Raw genomic sequence first — 17533 nt, 5'->3', positions numbered from 1 at the left:
TATATGAAATGGGGTTAAATTTAGAGATATTCACTGATAAGGTTAGGTTAGGGTACTAAATCAATAGAAAGGACACACATTTTTTTTTTATATTAGTGAGCTGTTCCCCAAGCCTACTTTATAAAAATGTGGCTGTGTTGACGCTAAGCAGAATGACAATGAAGGAAGATTGTCATTTAAGACAATAAGATGTTCTTTCAAATTCTTAAGGAAAGCTAAAACACATCCATTAATTTGTAATCTGTGTTTAAGAACTAATTTGTCAATTGTTGACTAGTATTGTTTTTGTCCTTGCTGTAATCAAGACACTTTCAGGTTGTCTTATTCAAATAAAATCCAAGCCATAAACACATTTAAATCAACATTTTGGTTTAAATCTTTTAAATTGATCTGAATAGATGTCGTTTTTGATTTGTTCATTTATATTTTTTGTTCCAGAATTGTCACAAATAAAAGATTATTATTTCAACTCCCTGCAGAACACTGTCAAGATGTTCATCCCAGCAGGACCACAAAAATGCTCACATGTCCCTTTATGCCAGGCCAAGTCTTTGTATTTAAGCTTAAAACCAAATCTGAAGGCTGTAGCTGTAATTTAAGTGAAAACTTCAGATAATACTAATTAAAATGGTTATTTTATTGTTGAGGACTGTAATTGAAGTAGATTCTAAGCAGTTGAAAACAGGTGTTTCTGCATTCCTCCTGCAAAATCATTGTAAGGAGAGCCTTTATTTTAGACTAGACAGACATGTCCTGTTCCTAAAAAGTAGTAATAAACAAATAAACACAGTTTACACATCCAAAACATCAAGTCTATATGAATCTTAACTGTGACTTATGTCAAACTCTCAAGTCCTTCACTATCAGATCAACAAATTCATAAACATTTTTTCCTTTTTTATCTTTTAAATTACATAGAAAACATTATATTTACAATTTTAGTTTACTTTTATTAGTTAGTGCTCAGTTTCAAAATGATCCCTCAAGGTTTTTCAGGTCGGCATGTCTCAGCTAAAGCAGAGCGTCACAGAGTGAGTCATCTATCAACAACCTGTCAGGTTCTGCAGCACTTTTGTTCTTCCTCTCTTCTGCTTTCAGGGCTTTACCTGTATATCCTGTTTTATTTTGTTCGTCTCTTTTCAATTTCACCTTGCATTTTCCAATTTCAGTTGCTAATCACCACACACAACAGCATGACTAATCACTCCTTACAGTACACATTCTAGAGGTTTCTCTAGTGACATGTCACAATCTTTTCTTTGTTTGTTTGCCTCCTCCTTGAAAACCGGAATTTGTGTTTTCTTTGCTTCTTTTTCCTGCTTAAGATTTTTTTCTCTCTCTTTTGTCTTTAATCTTTTTCTTACCAGCATTTGTTCAAACACAGTAAGTGAATGACCCAGTCTTGTCTGACAACTTTTAAATCCTTTTAAGCAGATTTTAAATAAGTCAGGAAGGAAGAGGATTTTTATTCTGCCTGGAATAAATGTCTGACGACAGTTTAAGGAATGGCCAGGTTAAGGCAAAAGTCTGTTTGTGAGGTTTCTGCTCTTGGATTTTTGTGATTTTCTGTTTTCTCTATTCATCCCACCAAGTTCGGGTTGTTTATCCAAGACTGTCTTTATTTATTTCATCACCCTCCGTGTATATAAGTGTCTGGTTTTCAGTTCTTCAGCGTCAGGTCAGCTGCTCTGCTTCCCTTTTTGTTGCTCCCATGGTTTTGTCATGTTTTGTATATTTATTAAATAATTTAGTTTCTGTCACCCAGCCTGGTTTCCTGCATATTTGGGTCTGACGCCTCCAGATCCTGACACTGTTGAACCAATAATTTGTTTAACTCTATAATTTCACTCTTCAAGGGGATTCTTATCAAACAAAATGACCTTAATTAGAGAAATTCAGGACAAATACCTATCTGTTTGGTATGTCTTTGATATAAAGTGCATGTAGAAGAAACCCCAGTGAAGTCATTTTGACTCGGGTTGAGCCCTATAATTCTATTTTTTTTCTTTTCTCGTGACGCAGAGAAACTGGTTCATGTAAGACCAGGGGAGGGGAAACTGAGGGCCCCAGGGCCATATACCTCCCGTCAAACTATTTAATCTGGAATAAATTATGATGATAACTCTTTTAATTTTCTGGTGTTCCCCCTATAAATGATGCACTACAAATAAATTGACCTTCGTTTAAATGCAGAAAATTACCTTGCATTCACATGCTGTTGGAAGATTTGTTGTTTTTTTGTTTTTTTGACATACATGTGTATTTTCCTTCCAAGTCCGACAGTATTTTTTTCAATCATACCAACACCATTATGAACTCAGTGTCTCCATAATTAAAAGTTTTCCCTAACTTCAACCCATTGTTGCTATTGGCACTAAAATGAGAATAAAAGTCACAGTTTTGAAGTAAAAGCTCCAAAGTGTTCTGTTTTAAAAACATATACATTTATTCTCAATCAAAATTAAAGTATGTTTTTGCCCAGATTGCCTGCTATTTCTTTCTTTTATGGGGTCAATTACAAAAACACACATCTTTCCGTCAAATTTTGAAGCCCTTTGTGGTTGACAAGTCAAAAAGTTTGCCCACTGCTGTATTAGACTGTAGAACATTTTCATCATTAGGAGCTTCTCTTTAAATTATCCTACAGGAATGCTGAAGTTCCCATGAGAAAAGACTTTAAGCTTTTCCACATTGATGGTTAAAACCATATCAAAAATTGAAATTCTTTCAGTTCGAGGACATAATATCAACTTCCTTTTTTTTCAGCAAACACGTGTAGTTTTGTTTCTCTTTTCCTGCCCTTATGGTTCTGTTGGATACTTTTTCTAACAGACAGGACTTATTCCCTTCCACTTTCCCCATACGATTCATTGGGGAGAAGAGCATATCAAATCTTTTAGTGCTGTAAACTTGTAAGCATGACTTTGCCTTGTTTATCTGGATTGTGTTATCAATCTGTTCAGATTTTGTTCATTGGATACATTCCTCTGCATTGAGTGTTGTTGTGGATTTGGCTTTGTAAAGTCCTGTAGTCAAACAGTAGTCCATCAGTTTGGTTAGATGAGTCTTGATTTATTAGCACAACTTTTGATACAAAACAAAAGATCTGAATGTCACTTTGATTTGTAGCCATAAAAATACAATTTAAATAAAAGCAAATGTATATAAACTTAGAAAAAAGCAAAAGAAGCCCAAAACACTACTTGGTTAACTAAACAATTCCTTTTTTGTGTTACATTATCAAATTTTTCCCACGTATCAGTCTCACTCCTCAAGTATCATTAACTAAAAATCAACATTCAAATTTATGTTTCTTTTATAAAGATCAACAGTTTTCTTGATCATGTAGATTAAAAGTATTTAGAAAAATGCCTCTATTCAACAGAGGAAATAAAACTTCTTTTTCTTGAATTGTTTCTGTTTAAGCCGGGCTGGAAAAGGGTTTGATGAGGCCGAGATCCATGGCTTTGACGAGGCATGCGCGTGCCGCATCAATGGGTTCCTGCCGCTTGGGGTTGTCCTCTGCTTTTCCAATCACAGAGAGGATTTCCAGCAACTCGCTCTCGATCAGCTTCTTGGCCAGCTCACTGTTGTCTGAGTCGAGCATGTTGAAAACAATCACTATACCACGATGCTGGATGTATGGGTTGGTGTGAAGACACAACCTCTGCAGGATCTCAAGCCACTGGACAGTCTAAAGAGCAAGATCAATACAACAGTTTTATTAATTTCAATTTTTCTTTACTTTTTTGTGATGTAACAGTTGCAATTTGGGGGAAACATAATTTTAACTCCTTAAAACGTATGAAAAAGGTCATATTTTTGCCTTTAAGTAGATGCTACCTTAGCTAATTTTAGAGCTGAAGTGATTTGTTGCATATTTGCAACAACTAATGAAGAAAGTGAAACCGATTGTACGTACCACCAGAGTCAATTTAGTGCACAGCTTCTTCTGAGCAGCAGTGATCATGGCCAGAGCTCCAGCTGCTGCTATCTGAATTTTATCATCATCTTCTCCACAAAGCAACACCAGCAGCTTCAGCTTATCATTGCCATCTTCCATGTAACGCTCTTGAACCTAAAAGAAGATTGTTTTACATCAAATCTTGCTACACAAAACTTCAATCCCACTCTTGGTGTTTTCGGTACGGTTGTGATGTCATCCCACCTCTTTGCATGCCACAAGGTTACACATGCATTCAGTCGCAGCCAGTCTGATCTTCTCGTTCTCCTCAAACATGAGGTTCTCGATCTCTGGTAGAGCTTTTTCCTTTACAATCTTTGCCCTGCAAATGAGATCAAGCTAAGTGTCTAGCAATTCTTACCAGAAACTGTAACATGACAAAATTACCTACCTTAGTTTTTCGCTGAATGCCGCAAAGTTCGTGAGTCCTCTCAGAGCCTCATAGTTCATAACGCCTTCCTTGTCCGTGTGAATGAGGCTCACTAAAGGCCGCACCACCTCATACACCTGTCAGAAAAAACAGAAACCAAAATAAAAATAGTCTGTTGAAGTATTTTGATAGGATAAACAAGGCAACAAATGAGGGTTTAGAAGTGGTATTTGTTAGATGAGTTTTTCTGACGGTTGGGACAAATATCTACAAGTGAACGCCTCACCCTTTCCCCAGGGAAGGCGATCGCTGGGTTTGAGGCAGCTGCTATCTTGGCAAGGGCGTGGCTGGCTTTGGCTTTTCCAGCATCTGTTCCTTCCAGAGCGAGTGGTATCAAAGCCTGACGGCAAAAGGTAAAAGACGTATCAGTAACGAGCAACAGTGAAGAATAATATGACCAGCAGGTCTGCTTAGATAAATGGACAGTTTAGAGTAGAGTTATTTTCTAGAAATTTGGTGAAGCAACGTCGCACAAAACCTTATCTCATCCCAGCGTTTCTTTTTACATTATTTATGATTCTAAAGTATATTGATTTTCAACACTGTCTCACCTTTCCTCCACCTTGGGCAACAATAGTCCCTCGATCTTTTGGATCAGCTGTCAATGCCAAGAAAACCCTGAAGACACAAGCAGAAAATACACTCAACAATTGTGCCGTCTTGAGAAATATTGCAATTTAACTAAATCAACACTGAGCTCAAGTTTTAATCCCTCAAAACTTGACATTGCACAAAAATAGAATGTTCTGGAAAGGTTTTTTGAGGAAAACCTTTGGAGAGCTTCTCACCTTGACAGCATCTCCTTTGTCTGGTCGGTGAGGATAGAGCTGTCAGCTTTGACCATGACTGCAAGTGCTGAAGTGACCCCAGCCTTCAGCAGCCTTTTCACTCTCTTGTCTATGAAATCCTTCTTGTCCTGAAAACATCAAACATTTAAGATGCATGAGCGCATCACCTCCTAAACATGTTTTGTTTTTTCTCATTTTCTTACCTTGGGATGCTGCTCAGGAACATGCTGTTTGGAAAATTTGGCCAGTTGAACCAGCTCAGGGAGGATTTCCTTCTTTTCATAGCTGTTGGTGCAGTTTACTAGAGTGCAGGCAACTGCATAAATAATTGTCTTATCTGTGGACTAAATAAAAACAGAACTGTTATTGATTGGAAGCTAATGCAACTAAATCAATCAAGTTCAAGTTGGGTAATTAAAAAAATAAACATATTCTTTATTTTTTTAGTTAAAATCAAAATATGTTAATTATGTTATCTAAATATAAATCATTATTTTAGTTCATGTTCAATCCTCTGTTATAATGCTGATATACGACAAAATATATTTTTTAGATTCTTTAAATGCACAAACATCTTTAAAAAAATTTTACACACCTTAGCCAGCTCAAACATGGCTTTCAAAGCCAACTCATCCTCCACAAAGTCATCCTTGACATCAGCATCATTTGTCAGATAGGCAAGACCTTCAATAGCCCACTTCCTTGTTTTGGCATCAATCTTGGGATTACAAAGCCACCTAGAAAGATGGAGAAGTGTAACAGCTTATATGGCTGTATAATATAAAATTAACATTTTTTTTTAAGTAAAAGATTTCGGTTTCATTTCATTTTACCAAGTGTGCATAAGTACATACTTTCTGCACTGCTTTGCCAGCTTCTCTGTAGATCCTTCAGCGAACTGCCTCAAGCTGTAGTCGTCACCTCCAGCGGAGCCCAGTTTACAGAGACCCTGTAAAGGATGACATCTTCTAAAAGCGATGTTTTCATGTAACATTTAGAGTCCAGAATTAATAGTCTTTGACTAAAATTACATTTGACCTGTGGCACACTTACCACCAGCGCACGGATTTTAATCTTTTCATTCGTGGTCTTCTTATAGATGTCCTTGAGCAGGGAAACGCCATTTGTGATGATGAAGCTGGCCCGGCTCATCTTGGTGGAGGAATGGATGAGAGCTTCCACCGCCACCATCTGGTCCACCTCCCGGTCAGAGCCGCACAGAGCGACCATCATCTCCATAATGCCTTGATGCCCCACCAGGGCATTTCCAACGTCAAAGGGACCCTGCAGCAGCCCTGAGATTGTGTTAATAGCATGCAGTGTCTTGTCCATGTCTTTGGGGTCGATTTTGGATCTGTAGGGAACAGGTGGAGTTTTCCAGATTAAAAAATAATACTGTGCACTTACACAAGATCAAACATTTAAAGATGTACATACTTGATATATTGATCACAAATGTCCCTGAAATTATTTCTTTCTGGGTCACATTTGAGGTCATCATATAACTTGTTGAGGAGCACACTTGCAATCAGCTGTGAGTTCTCTGTCAAAGGTAGTTGGTCTGGTAGCTCAGGAACTTGGCCACAAACCTTGAGGATCTTCTTTAGACCTGGAAAATAAAAGTATGCTTCAAGTTAGACGGTTTGAGCTGGTGCTCCAGGCTGTAACAAGATCTACTGGAGCTTACCGTGATCAATGGTGAAGAGCGTCCGTGAGTGATCTGGGTCTTTTTTATTACTGCGAGGTACGTTCTTGGACAAGAGATTCAGTGCCTGATCTCTGCCATAGCCAGACACATTCTTATTGGCAGTCATCTCCAGCAGAGCAAGAAGAATAGTCTTCAGATCTTTGGCTGCATCTGCAGAAACAAATCAAAAGACATCATGTTAAATATTTAGGAAAATTCAATAAAAAATGAGAAAAGAAAATGGTCTAGAATGCTACAAAACTGTGTTGAACAAAGATCGTCTCTCTTCACCTAAAACCAAAGCGGCTTCTTTCCCATACTCCCTTGTGTCTGCACCAGTAAGAGAGTCGTTGATGCACTGGAAGAGGTTCGACGTCGCCAAAGCAATTTCTTCATTATTAAGAGCCATGATGCTGCAAATCTTATCAACACCGACCATGTTAATAATGGCCATGGCCTGTTTGAAACAGCCAAAAAAAGACAGAGTCAGATAAATGTCTAACAAGAATATATTCACAATTTAGATATTTTTTTAAATATCAACTCACCCGAGCTTTGTGTCCTGTGCACATTCCTGACAGCGTACGCACGGCAGCCAGGATCATTTCCGGTTTTCCCGTCTCTATCATGTTGAGCAGCAGAGGTACTCCATTATTCTGGAAGATTCTCTCTGCTCCAGCATCTTCTCTTGACAACACAATTAAGTTGTTGGCAGCCTATAAATGGAACCAGAAGCACAAACATCCATCAAAGCTAAACTCAGATAACAAAACACAAAATAATTCACTTCTTTTAAATTAGCATGAACCAATGGAAGACACACACTTTTTCCTTTTTATCTTTATCCATTTCTTCATCGAAGAGAATGTCGAACATGTTCTGCACCCTGGAATCTGTGGAAAAGGTCGTCTTGAGCTAAGAAGACAAAATAAACCATTAAAAAAAGGTTGTTTTGATACAATGTTGAGAAAATAAGGACGAATCAAGTGAATGTCACTGAAATAAATTTAACAAAAAACAGCATTCAATTGGACTTAAGAGGACTTGGTGACTTTTAAACCTACTACTTTCATGGAGTCTATGTATTTTGTTTTATTTTGAAATTCCATACAATTAATTTGAAACTTACTTTTGCCTGAATTTCTGCTCCAAGCCTGCGGAGAGTATCCAGGAATGTCTTATTCTTTGGTTCAAGAGTGGCACATCTCTGCACATCTTTGAAGGCCATGTCCAGTTTTCCAAGTTTCTCCAGGGCCTGACAGCGACGGTATAAGGCTTTAATGTCTGCTGCATCCACATCAATTGCTATGAAGGAGCGACAAATAAGAAATGATGAAAATAAGGTAATATTATGTATTGTTTTAAAAGAATAGCTGTTAACAGTTTTTTTCAGCTGGTGTACCTTTAGTTGCATCAGAGGCTGCATTGGAATAACTTTCCTGTAAGTAAAAAACAACAAATTAAGCAATATTCCCTTTTTTCTCACTCTATAAAATGTTTTTAAACATTGTAAGAACCTGCTTACCTTTTTTAGAAAGCATGCAGATCTGTTCCTGTAAATGACAGCCAGCAATTTCTTGTCCTTGCAAACCTTGATGGCGTTGGTGTAGCATTCAATGGCCTTGTCAATTTCACCTGCCTGGAAGTGTTTATTTCCCTCATCTTTTAACTGGGTTGGGTCGTCCATCTGGAAGAAAAATGTGATCTTTTCAAAAATTATTTTGGAGATCATAGAATCCATACACTAGTAAATGTTAAAAGCAAAGATCTAGATTTGTCTCACAACACAGAAACGCAGAAAATGGTTCACACTTTAGAGCTTCTCTAAGCTAAACATCCGTACCTTTTTGAAAAGAAATATTTAGTAAAAATACCATGGTTTATCTTTGATCCTACTGACCTGAGTTTTGGGAAGCAAATGGTCATGCACAAGCTCTCTCTGACTTTAATGGCCGCCACTCTAGCCTTATTTGGGCACGTTCTTGCCCCTCAGTCTGAGTCCTTCACCAGCACTTTACCACATAAAATCTCTCTCCTGTTGTCTGATTTGAAGTTTGTCCTTTCACTCTAAGTACCATCAGTTTACCAGACTATTATATAAAAGAGAAACCCAAATAGCAGCTGTACTGTACCTTCAGGCTTTTCTCCTGTCTTGAGTTCTTTGCTTTTTGTGTATCGTAATAGTTTGTCCCACAAAGTAGATGTAGATTTCCAGTCACTAAAGTTTCCAAAAGTCTGTCTATCTTTTGTAGCCTTCCCCCTACAAATCCTTCAGCTTATATTTATATTGGATTTCAATGAGTTGGGTCATGACACAGGTGGACCATCCATAACACAAGGAGGTTCATTCTAAATAATAAAAAGCCCCCGAATAATTACAATGTGCTCAAAATTCAAATAAAAATTGATTGTTTGAATTGTGGCAAACTTTCTTTATTGCTGCCAAATTTTCCAATTCTCTATGAATAAAATTAATTTTTCCAACACAGAAATTAAGTTTCGGTGACCCCTAGAAGATGGTCTGCTCCCGATAAGATCTATTTTGGGCATAGACAGCTGAGAACTTACCAGCAAATGCCTGTGCTGGAGGGTGGGGGTTTGGAGGGTGGGTGTGTGAAGGCACGTGGAGGGGGCTGACAAATGTAGGACCACAAGAAGCTGGTAACTTCTGGAAAGAACGCGATCTCACGACTCAAAGACAGATTTTAAAGCTTAAAAATGAGTCATTTAGGGAAGCAGTAAGTAGATTTCATCATGGAAGTCCCTATAAGCAACTGCAAGAATTGGATGGGAAATCTAAAATTGCCGAATGCTTTGAAGATTTTTCCACACATTAACACAATTATTTTATTCAGTTATATCATATTTCAATACACTTTGGCTGGTTTATGCAGCTTCCGAGTCTGACAGTGACTTTTTATTTACAATGGCTTACTTTTCTGAGACAATTCTGAGTTTTAAATGTTCAAGCTAGGATTTAAAAGGTAAAATTATTTAAACTTTAGTGGTAAACTCCAACCTTTGCTTTTTTAATGTAAATGTTAAATTAAAGATCTAAAATGTCCTGAAATTATTTGCAGAAAGTAAGCACAATCATTTTAAAGATGTCTGTGTGGCAGTCTGACAGTCTGGAGTTTGCATGTGTTCATGTTGTCTTTGTGTGAGGGTTTTCTCTCTGTATTGTCCAGAAAACGTTTGACAACTTTGTTGCAGACTCTAATTTGCTTTTTTTTTAGGTCTTACTGTTGCTTTTCTGGCCTGCATTTACATGAACTGCTTTTTTTATGTCACCTTTAAAGCTTTATCTGTCAACATCCTCAACATATGCATTGCTGGTGCATGTTTTTGAAAGATAAGGAAATCTTATATTTTTGGACTCCAACAACTTTTTTTTAAACTTTTCTTTCCTTGGGTCTCTTTAAGGTTCTTGGCTTCCTTTCACATTCCTCCCAAAAAATGTATGATATGCTGATTTGAAAGTGAAATAAAGGAATATTTGTCTTTGAAGTTGACTGATGACATGTATGGGGGCACCCCTCATGTTTCCTCCCTATTACTGGCAGGCTCCAACAGACTTACCTTAAACAAAATGTAATGAGACTGAAAATAATACACTAAAAATAAAATGATAAGTACAGAATGTGACATTGATAGCTCACCCTTACATGTGCCCTCTTTAACAATCAAAATCAAACATAAACAGCTCTTATTAATTTGGTGTTTTAGTCTTGTTTTGGCTTACTGTGAGGAAATCCTAAGCACATTTCATTGTCTTACCATTTAAGTGCAACCGGTATTTTGCCATAGGCCAGTTTGTTAAGTACTTTAATAAAGTGAATTCAGCTAATCGATGAAAATATAGTAAATTGTTAAACCAGTGAGAGTATTTCATTTATTAGTGAACCGGCGTTTTCTTTTATTTTGAAAATACTGGTCCGGAAACACTTTCTTGCAGCAACCACATTCGGTTGCCTGCTTCTTCCTCTCAAACCAAAGAGGCTGCACTTAGCCGGCTTATAATAAGTCCCTTGTCCTGCATTTGTTTTTATTTAAGCGATGTAGGATGGCGGCAGCTTTTGGAAAGATAGTCGTTGGTACGTACGTGGAGATAAAGCGGAGTGATGGTAAGTTTTGTCGTTGTCTTTTGTTTTCTCGTCGCCCTGTGTGCGTGTGTGTGTGTGGATTGTTTGGGGATCTTTGTTGCTGTGGTGCTTTTGGATATACTAGCAACCGTTGTTCTCGTCCGCAGAGCATACTGTTCGTGTTAGCGGCGTTAGCTGCATCGAGATGGTCATGTTCCCGGTCTGGGCGGAGAGCTTCAACACGGCCTTAGCGTTTGAATGGGCGCCTACCTTTGTTAGCATCTTTAGACTTCAAGAGATCCGTCCCCCGCTGTACGTTAGCCTCGTTTAGCAATGTTTTTACAGTGTTTTAGAAAAAAATAAAATAAAAATGATGTTATCAACATGAACCAATTTCATCATACAGCTATTCTTTTATTAAAAAACACATTAAATGAAGATTAGCTTGCCTTGCTAACCAATGAAGTTAGCTTACTCATATTAGGTTAGAGTAGCGTTAGCATTCAGCTAGCCAATAAGCTAACGCTACTGCTTCTTCAACTTAGCGACTAGTACTAATAGTCGAGGTAGTCAACATTTTTATTAGTTGTTACATTTGGTTTTATCAGTAAAGGCTATTGTAAGTGGAATTTCTGTTAGCCTAAAAGTTAGTGGTTCAGCAAAAAAATAACAGAAATATAGAGGTTTTGTTTTGTTTATGTTTATCTGACGTAAAAAGCAGTGTGTTAAGATTTTTTTGTCATTAGCTCAGACGATAGACAGGCGTGCCCAAGAGTATTTATCCCACTGGCTTTGCAGATGCAGAACAGGAGTGGCAGTCATGAGATGCACCGATAAATCCTTTAGTAATTGTGACACATTAAAACAAGCAATAAAGGATTCTAAGCAGAAAGAACTCTTGCATAATGCGAGGTTACAAGATTCAAATAATAGAGATTCAGGCTTTTTTGTTAATGATATATACTGTACATAACATTAATGAAACTAGGATTATTGCAAATTAATTTTAAAAGCAAAAGAGCACATGTTTTTTTTGTTTTGTTTTGCTTTTTGCTTTAGAGGCAGTCTGAATATTTTTTCTTCGCAATGCTTTTGTATTCAGATCAGGATTGTTGTCCCTTAAGGTGTTGGTGATAGACAGGACTAGTCCAAATACAAACCAGAGCCAGTACAGCAGCCAGCAGCCCTCAGTTTCGCAACATGCTTTATAATAATGTATTTCCTGTTGCCTTTGTACTTGATCTATAACTGGCTGTAAAAACTTAAAATTGGCGTGCATGTCCTTGACTGATAATTATAGGTGCTACAAAATCCTCATGGTATCTTTTATTTAGTGCAGGTGCTCTCTGTTAAAAGCTACATTTTTCGAACAACAGACAAAACATTTTTTTTTGGTATTTAAAGTTGTGAATTGAGGTGATGTAATGCTTTCAGCGTCTAATAAAGAAGCTACAGTGTTTGCTTGGCATTAGCTGTCTTCTCATTACAGAAGGAAATCATTGTCTTCTGTCTGAAATGTGATACATGCGCTGCATTGCAACAAGGAAAACTTTAAATATGCCATATAAAGTCGACAAAATAGTGTTATTCAAGGTTTAAACATTTTTTTTACGGATATGAGATCAGAATTGTCAATCAAGAGGTGAAGAGAAATGTTTTCGTTAGTATCGCTTCAGTTTGAAATGGTAGTGGGGAAAAAATTTAAATTATAATACTCAACTTAAGTTTAGACTTACTGGTATTTATATTCCTTTTCATCTCGATACAATGCTAGTATTAAGTATTGTGTGTACATTAAATTATGATTCATAAAAAGTTCAAATTTTACTGCAAAGGCTGTTTTTTAATCTAGTTTTGATTTTGAAAACTTGATGTTTAATCCATCATTGCGGCTGCACAACTGAAGTAAATACGTACATTTTACCAGACTGTTTTGGTCTTTCTGTTCCTTTTTTTGTAAATTGTCAGTTAAAAGCAGTGCATTACTATAAAGTAAAGTGTTTAGTAGTTATGAGTGCTTGAAACAACAGGATTTTTATTTTTTCCGTCTAAATGGATTCCTGAACAACAGTCATTAAACATGCTGTTTTCTTGGCAACATTAATCTTGGTCGGATTGTCTCGCAGGAGAACTGAAGAAGCTTTTTAAAGACTTAATATTTCCATTGCAGGCAGTAGCAGGAAGTCGTCTGCAGGCATGCAGAAGCTTTGATTGTCTTTTGCATCTGAGTCTCCTCAGTGGTTTTATTGACCTGATGCTATTTTCTCGGAACACTGGATAGGTTTAGAATGTCCATAAAGTCGCTGTAAATTGTTTGAAGAATAATATTAAAATTTAACTTAAAAAAATAATAAATAGACTGTTGTCCACCCTATTTAGAATGTTTGCTGTTTTTCAACCAAGAATATCACTGGTACTTGATCATACTTGTGAACTTAAATAACTTAAAGTAATGTGTTATTGTGTAAATATGTATGACCCCAAAATTGGTAATACAAATCCAATTTGCCTCTTAAAGATAAAAAATATTCTCGTTTTTTTATGTTATTGAGTTTTCCTCATTTGTACTTTTACAGGACGTATACACCAAGCAATGGTGACATCCATGAATGAAGACAATGAAAGCGTTACAGTGGAGTGGATAGAAAATGGAGACACAAAAGGAAAAGAGGTGAAACTTTATCATTGAAGCAAATGATTCTACCTCTGCATATCTTTCTACAAAAATTAATCATTCCTCTTATAATTTTCCAAAAACTTCTCCTTTTATGCAGCAAACTTTCATGTTTCACCAGACTTGGAACCGATCCACTAATTTGTAATGTATTTCTGGACAGATTGACTTGGAGAGTATTTTTGCACTTAATCCAGATGTAGCCCCTGATGAGGAGATTGCACCGAGTCCAGAGACTCCACCGGCTCCCACGCCATTAGCAAAAGTCAACAGAATTGCAAAGGTAAGTCGGGCTGATGTCATGTTCATCTATTTAATACATGTAACATGTCAAGTATGACATTATTATTTTCCATTTTAAATCCCTTTTTTTTACATCCAAATGTCATGTTGTTTTGTCACATTTGTTTGTTTTATTGTGGCAGACTGTTTTAGTTCTATTTTTCTGAATATGAACCCATGTAATTGTGTTATCCAATGTTTTATTGATACATCTCTGTGGATTTTGATATACAATATTAAACATATAAACTTAAAGTTAATGCTGTTGGTGGTTGTCTGGAGTATTAAAAATACATTTTTTTTACCAAGTTAAATTAAACTTTTTGAAGGTGATGCTCCATTTCCTATTATATAATGATTTTACCATTTTAAACTACTGTTACGCATATAGTTGGATTCACAAGTTAATTCAATTTCTTTAAGTTGCTTCATTATTGCACAGTGCAGTTTTAAAAATATTTTGTTTTAGAAAAAACTCTTTCGATTTTGTTTATTCTTTTTTTTTTTTACAGGACAGTAAACGCTGAATGTCAACGGATACTGTTTGTTGTTTTTATTTTTAAACCAAGGATTGCCTTTAAAGTTAAAATCAAAATTCCTTTTTTTTTTCCAGAACCGAAGGACAATAGCACCAAGTAAAAATGATACTCCGTCCAAAGACAATAGAGGTCTGTGTTGAACTAGAATAGCAAACTCTGAAGTGCAAATCGTCAAAATGTAAAATTCTTCTTTTATTATGCTAAATTACATGTATAAACGCTGTTAGGTGTCTGTGTTTTTAATGCTAAGTTAAATAATGTATTGTAGTCACATCTTCATTATATAGAGAAGAAATCATTTGATTATCCTGAAGGAAATTGTTGGTTTTCACACACAAGATAAAAGACAAAAATGTAAAAGCTAATAAAAAAATTAGTGGTTAAAAAATATAAATTGGAGATTTTTTTTTCTTTTGCAGCTATTTCAACTCGAGCAAGACCTCCACCACCTCAGCAGCCAGAGCCGGCTCCACCTCCTCCAGCACCACAGCCAGCGCTGCCTACTCAAGCCCAAACGCAACAGCAACTACAGAACGGTAAATTTACCCTCTTTTTAAAAAAAAAAATTACCTGTAATTTTTTTTTTTTTGTCTGAATTGTTTCCAGCTAACCTCTGAGATAATTAAAATATTTGTACTCTTTACACACACATTATAACAATAAGTGTCGAAGTGTTCTTGTCTGTGAATGTTGTCCACACCTTCTGTTGTCTCATGTTTCACTAACCGCATGTTTATCCCAGAATCTGCTCATCACCTCACATCCAGAAAGGAGTCTGGACAGCTTTGTATGTATCACCTGAATGTTGCCCCCGACCTCAATGCTTTATGGTGATCGCTTTAGATTTCCCAATAGAATGTGAGAGTCTTGGTTTCATAAGGTTGCAAACAAACACAAACCATCGCCTGCTTGGAGCTTTGGTGTCGAGGTCAATCAGCACAAATTTAATCCGGCCAAAAGACGGGCTTTCCTGGGTGTTGTAGTAGAAAGGAGGAAAAGGAGAAGTGCTGCCATTTGGCTGCAATGCCTCTGATTTGAGCTGAGTCACACACAAGTACACAAGCTTGTGGTGAAGCCTAAATTGGGCTGCAGTGTGTTGTTCAGACTATAGATGCAAAAAGGAACCCCCCCTTCTGAACCAGGAGCCTCCTATTTTGAAACTTAGTGCCCCAGGAGTGGTGATGATTCTAATTTCCTGTATTTTGTTTATTTATTTTTAACATTCTTGTCCTGGTGCTGACCCAAATCATCATATTTTCCCCAGATTACAGCAGATGATTAATCTCCCCGCTCTAAATCTTAAATTCTCTGAAACTGAAGCAGCCAAGACTGAATCAGACATTGTTCTTGGCTGTTTTGAGATGGTCGAGCTGCTGCGGCTAACAACACTCTGCTTGAAAATTTTGGCTTTGAGAAATCTGCATGAATTTAAGTGGCTTTTATTCTTATTTTTCTAATTTGTTGTTCATTTACTGCTACTAACAAGTTATATCGTGGATGAAATGTGCATGAAACTTTGATATTGTCTGCTCAATCCCTCTGAGCTAATCAGATTATCTATTATTTAAAAAAATATTAAGACAATTAAACATTGTTTCCGTGATCACTGCGTTTGAAGGTGACGGTTGCTTTATTAGAACAGAATTTGAGCTCCTTGTGAAGGCCTTTTGTTGGGGGTGAAAAGAAAGCAGGCAGTGTAATGCTGGAATCGCTGCGTGCCAGCTGCTCCATCCTGGTCTGTGGTGGGATTATTGCAGTCGTACTCAGCTTTCAACACCTCCTGGTTTCCCTTGTTTTTGAAGGAACACCAGTAAACAAAAAGGAAATGACAGGGAAGAAGCTGAAATAACGCATTTAGGAAAACAGCTGTTGTCCATGACATGTACATAATTTTTTTTTTCTTAATTAATGTTAGCGAGGAGGAAGTCCAACTGCGTGAAGGAAGTGGAGAAATTGCAGGAGAAACGAGAACGGCGGCGACTTCAGCAGCAGGAGCTCAGAGAGAAACGAGCTCAGGTAGAGAAATGCTGATCGCCTTTCTGTTCTTACCAAACATACTAGGGGGTTTTGCACTTCAGTTAGTCCATCTCATCTTTTTCTATTTGTAGGAAGTGGATACCACCATCCCCAACTATGAGATCCTGTACATGATTCGAGATTTCCGAGCTAGTCTGGACTACCGGCCACTTACTACTGCAGATGTGGTCAGTAGAGACAGAAAATTTTTATCTTCTTCTGTTATTTTTTTTTCCTACAATCAAACCTTTGCTAATAATGTGAAAATACTTTCTTTGTTTCTCTGTCTAGATCGAAGAGCACAGGATATGCGTTTGTGTCCGAAAACGCCCGCTGAACAAAAAGGGTAAGGAGGTTTTTGTTCTCCATCATTCGTGCTGAGATTATTCCTGAAGGCTTTTCTCCGCTGTGCTACAGAGCTGACCATGAAAGACCTGGACGTGATCACCATTCCAAGTAAAGACGTGGTGATGGTTCATGAGCCGAAGCAGAAAGTGGACCTGACTCGGTACCTGGAGAACCAGACCTTTCGATTTGACTACGCGTTCGATGACAGCACAACCAACGAGATGGTTTACAGGTTTGTAACAGTTGATCAGAAAGATCCCTGAAGGTTTAACCTTTTGATACACATATGCATCAAACCACTACTTTAGTAACTACTTCAGAGCATTTTTTTCCATAGTTGGAAATAAATTTAGACGTCAAGAGGTTTGTCATTTTGACTTAGATTCTTTCCTTTGCGTGTGTTGTTTTTTACGCTGCAGGTTCACTGCCCGACCTTTAGTGGAGACCATTTTTGAGAGGGGAATGGCCACCTGCTTCGCTTATGGGCAGACGGGCAGCGGTAAAACACATGTGAGTTTGACCCCAAAAAATTAAAATATCAAAAGATTTTCCTCTGCACAGTTTGGCATGCTTAATAAGATATAATTGTTTTGTTTTAGACTATGGGTGGAGATTTCTCTGGGAAGAACCAAGACTGCTCTAAGGGCATTTATGCTTTAGCCGGTAAGGAAATGAGCCATTTTGTTTTTATTCATGATTAAATTTCTTCTAAAATACCGGTAG

At 37.2% G+C, this 17533-nt stretch overlaps 2 protein-coding genes across 2 annotated transcripts in view; one reads left to right on the top strand and one right to left on the bottom strand.

Moving 5' to 3' along the window:
* Positions 1 to 3060: 3060 nt before the first annotated feature.
* On the bottom strand, positions 3061 to 9131 carry unc45b (unc-45 myosin chaperone B). The gene is made up of 20 exons (XM_024275481.2): positions 9002 to 9131; positions 8395 to 8556; positions 8272 to 8308; positions 7999 to 8174; positions 7695 to 7784; positions 7418 to 7585; positions 7161 to 7326; positions 6870 to 7040; positions 6620 to 6791; positions 6236 to 6536; positions 6037 to 6131; positions 5778 to 5919; positions 5386 to 5526; positions 5183 to 5310; positions 4946 to 5012; positions 4621 to 4734; positions 4356 to 4471; positions 4169 to 4286; positions 3923 to 4078; positions 3061 to 3694 (listed from the first exon to the last, which is right to left on the bottom strand). The coding sequence occupies exons 2-20, from the start codon at positions 8554 to 8556 to the stop codon at positions 3422 to 3424; spliced, it is 2793 nt and encodes a 930-aa protein (XP_024131249.1). The 5' UTR covers positions 9002 to 9131; the 3' UTR covers positions 3061 to 3421.
* Positions 9132 to 10803: 1672 nt separating this feature from the next.
* The window catches only part of LOC112148386 (kinesin-like protein KIF2A), a 10455-nt gene continuing 3725 nt past the window's right edge, over positions 10804 to 17533 (top strand). Inside the window, exons 1-11 of the mRNA XM_024275483.2 lie at positions 10804 to 10993; positions 13528 to 13622; positions 13789 to 13908; positions 14521 to 14575; positions 14866 to 14982; positions 16362 to 16462; positions 16555 to 16650; positions 16754 to 16808; positions 16880 to 17042; positions 17230 to 17320; positions 17410 to 17484. Of these exons, the coding sequence (XP_024131251.1) occupies positions 10933 to 10993; positions 13528 to 13622; positions 13789 to 13908; positions 14521 to 14575; positions 14866 to 14982; positions 16362 to 16462; positions 16555 to 16650; positions 16754 to 16808; positions 16880 to 17042; positions 17230 to 17320; positions 17410 to 17484 (1029 nt within the window). The 5' untranslated portion in view covers positions 10804 to 10932. The remainder of the gene's footprint in view (positions 10994 to 13527; positions 13623 to 13788; positions 13909 to 14520; positions 14576 to 14865; positions 14983 to 16361; positions 16463 to 16554; positions 16651 to 16753; positions 16809 to 16879; positions 17043 to 17229; positions 17321 to 17409; positions 17485 to 17533) is intronic.

This window comes from Oryzias melastigma, linkage group LG9 (assembly GCF_002922805.2).
Source record: "Oryzias melastigma strain HK-1 linkage group LG9, ASM292280v2, whole genome shotgun sequence".
NCBI classification, from domain to species: Eukaryota; Metazoa; Chordata; class Actinopteri; order Beloniformes; family Adrianichthyidae; genus Oryzias; species Oryzias melastigma.
Note: the sequence above shows the minus strand (reverse complement) of the source record. Positions and strands in the feature narration are given on the sequence as shown.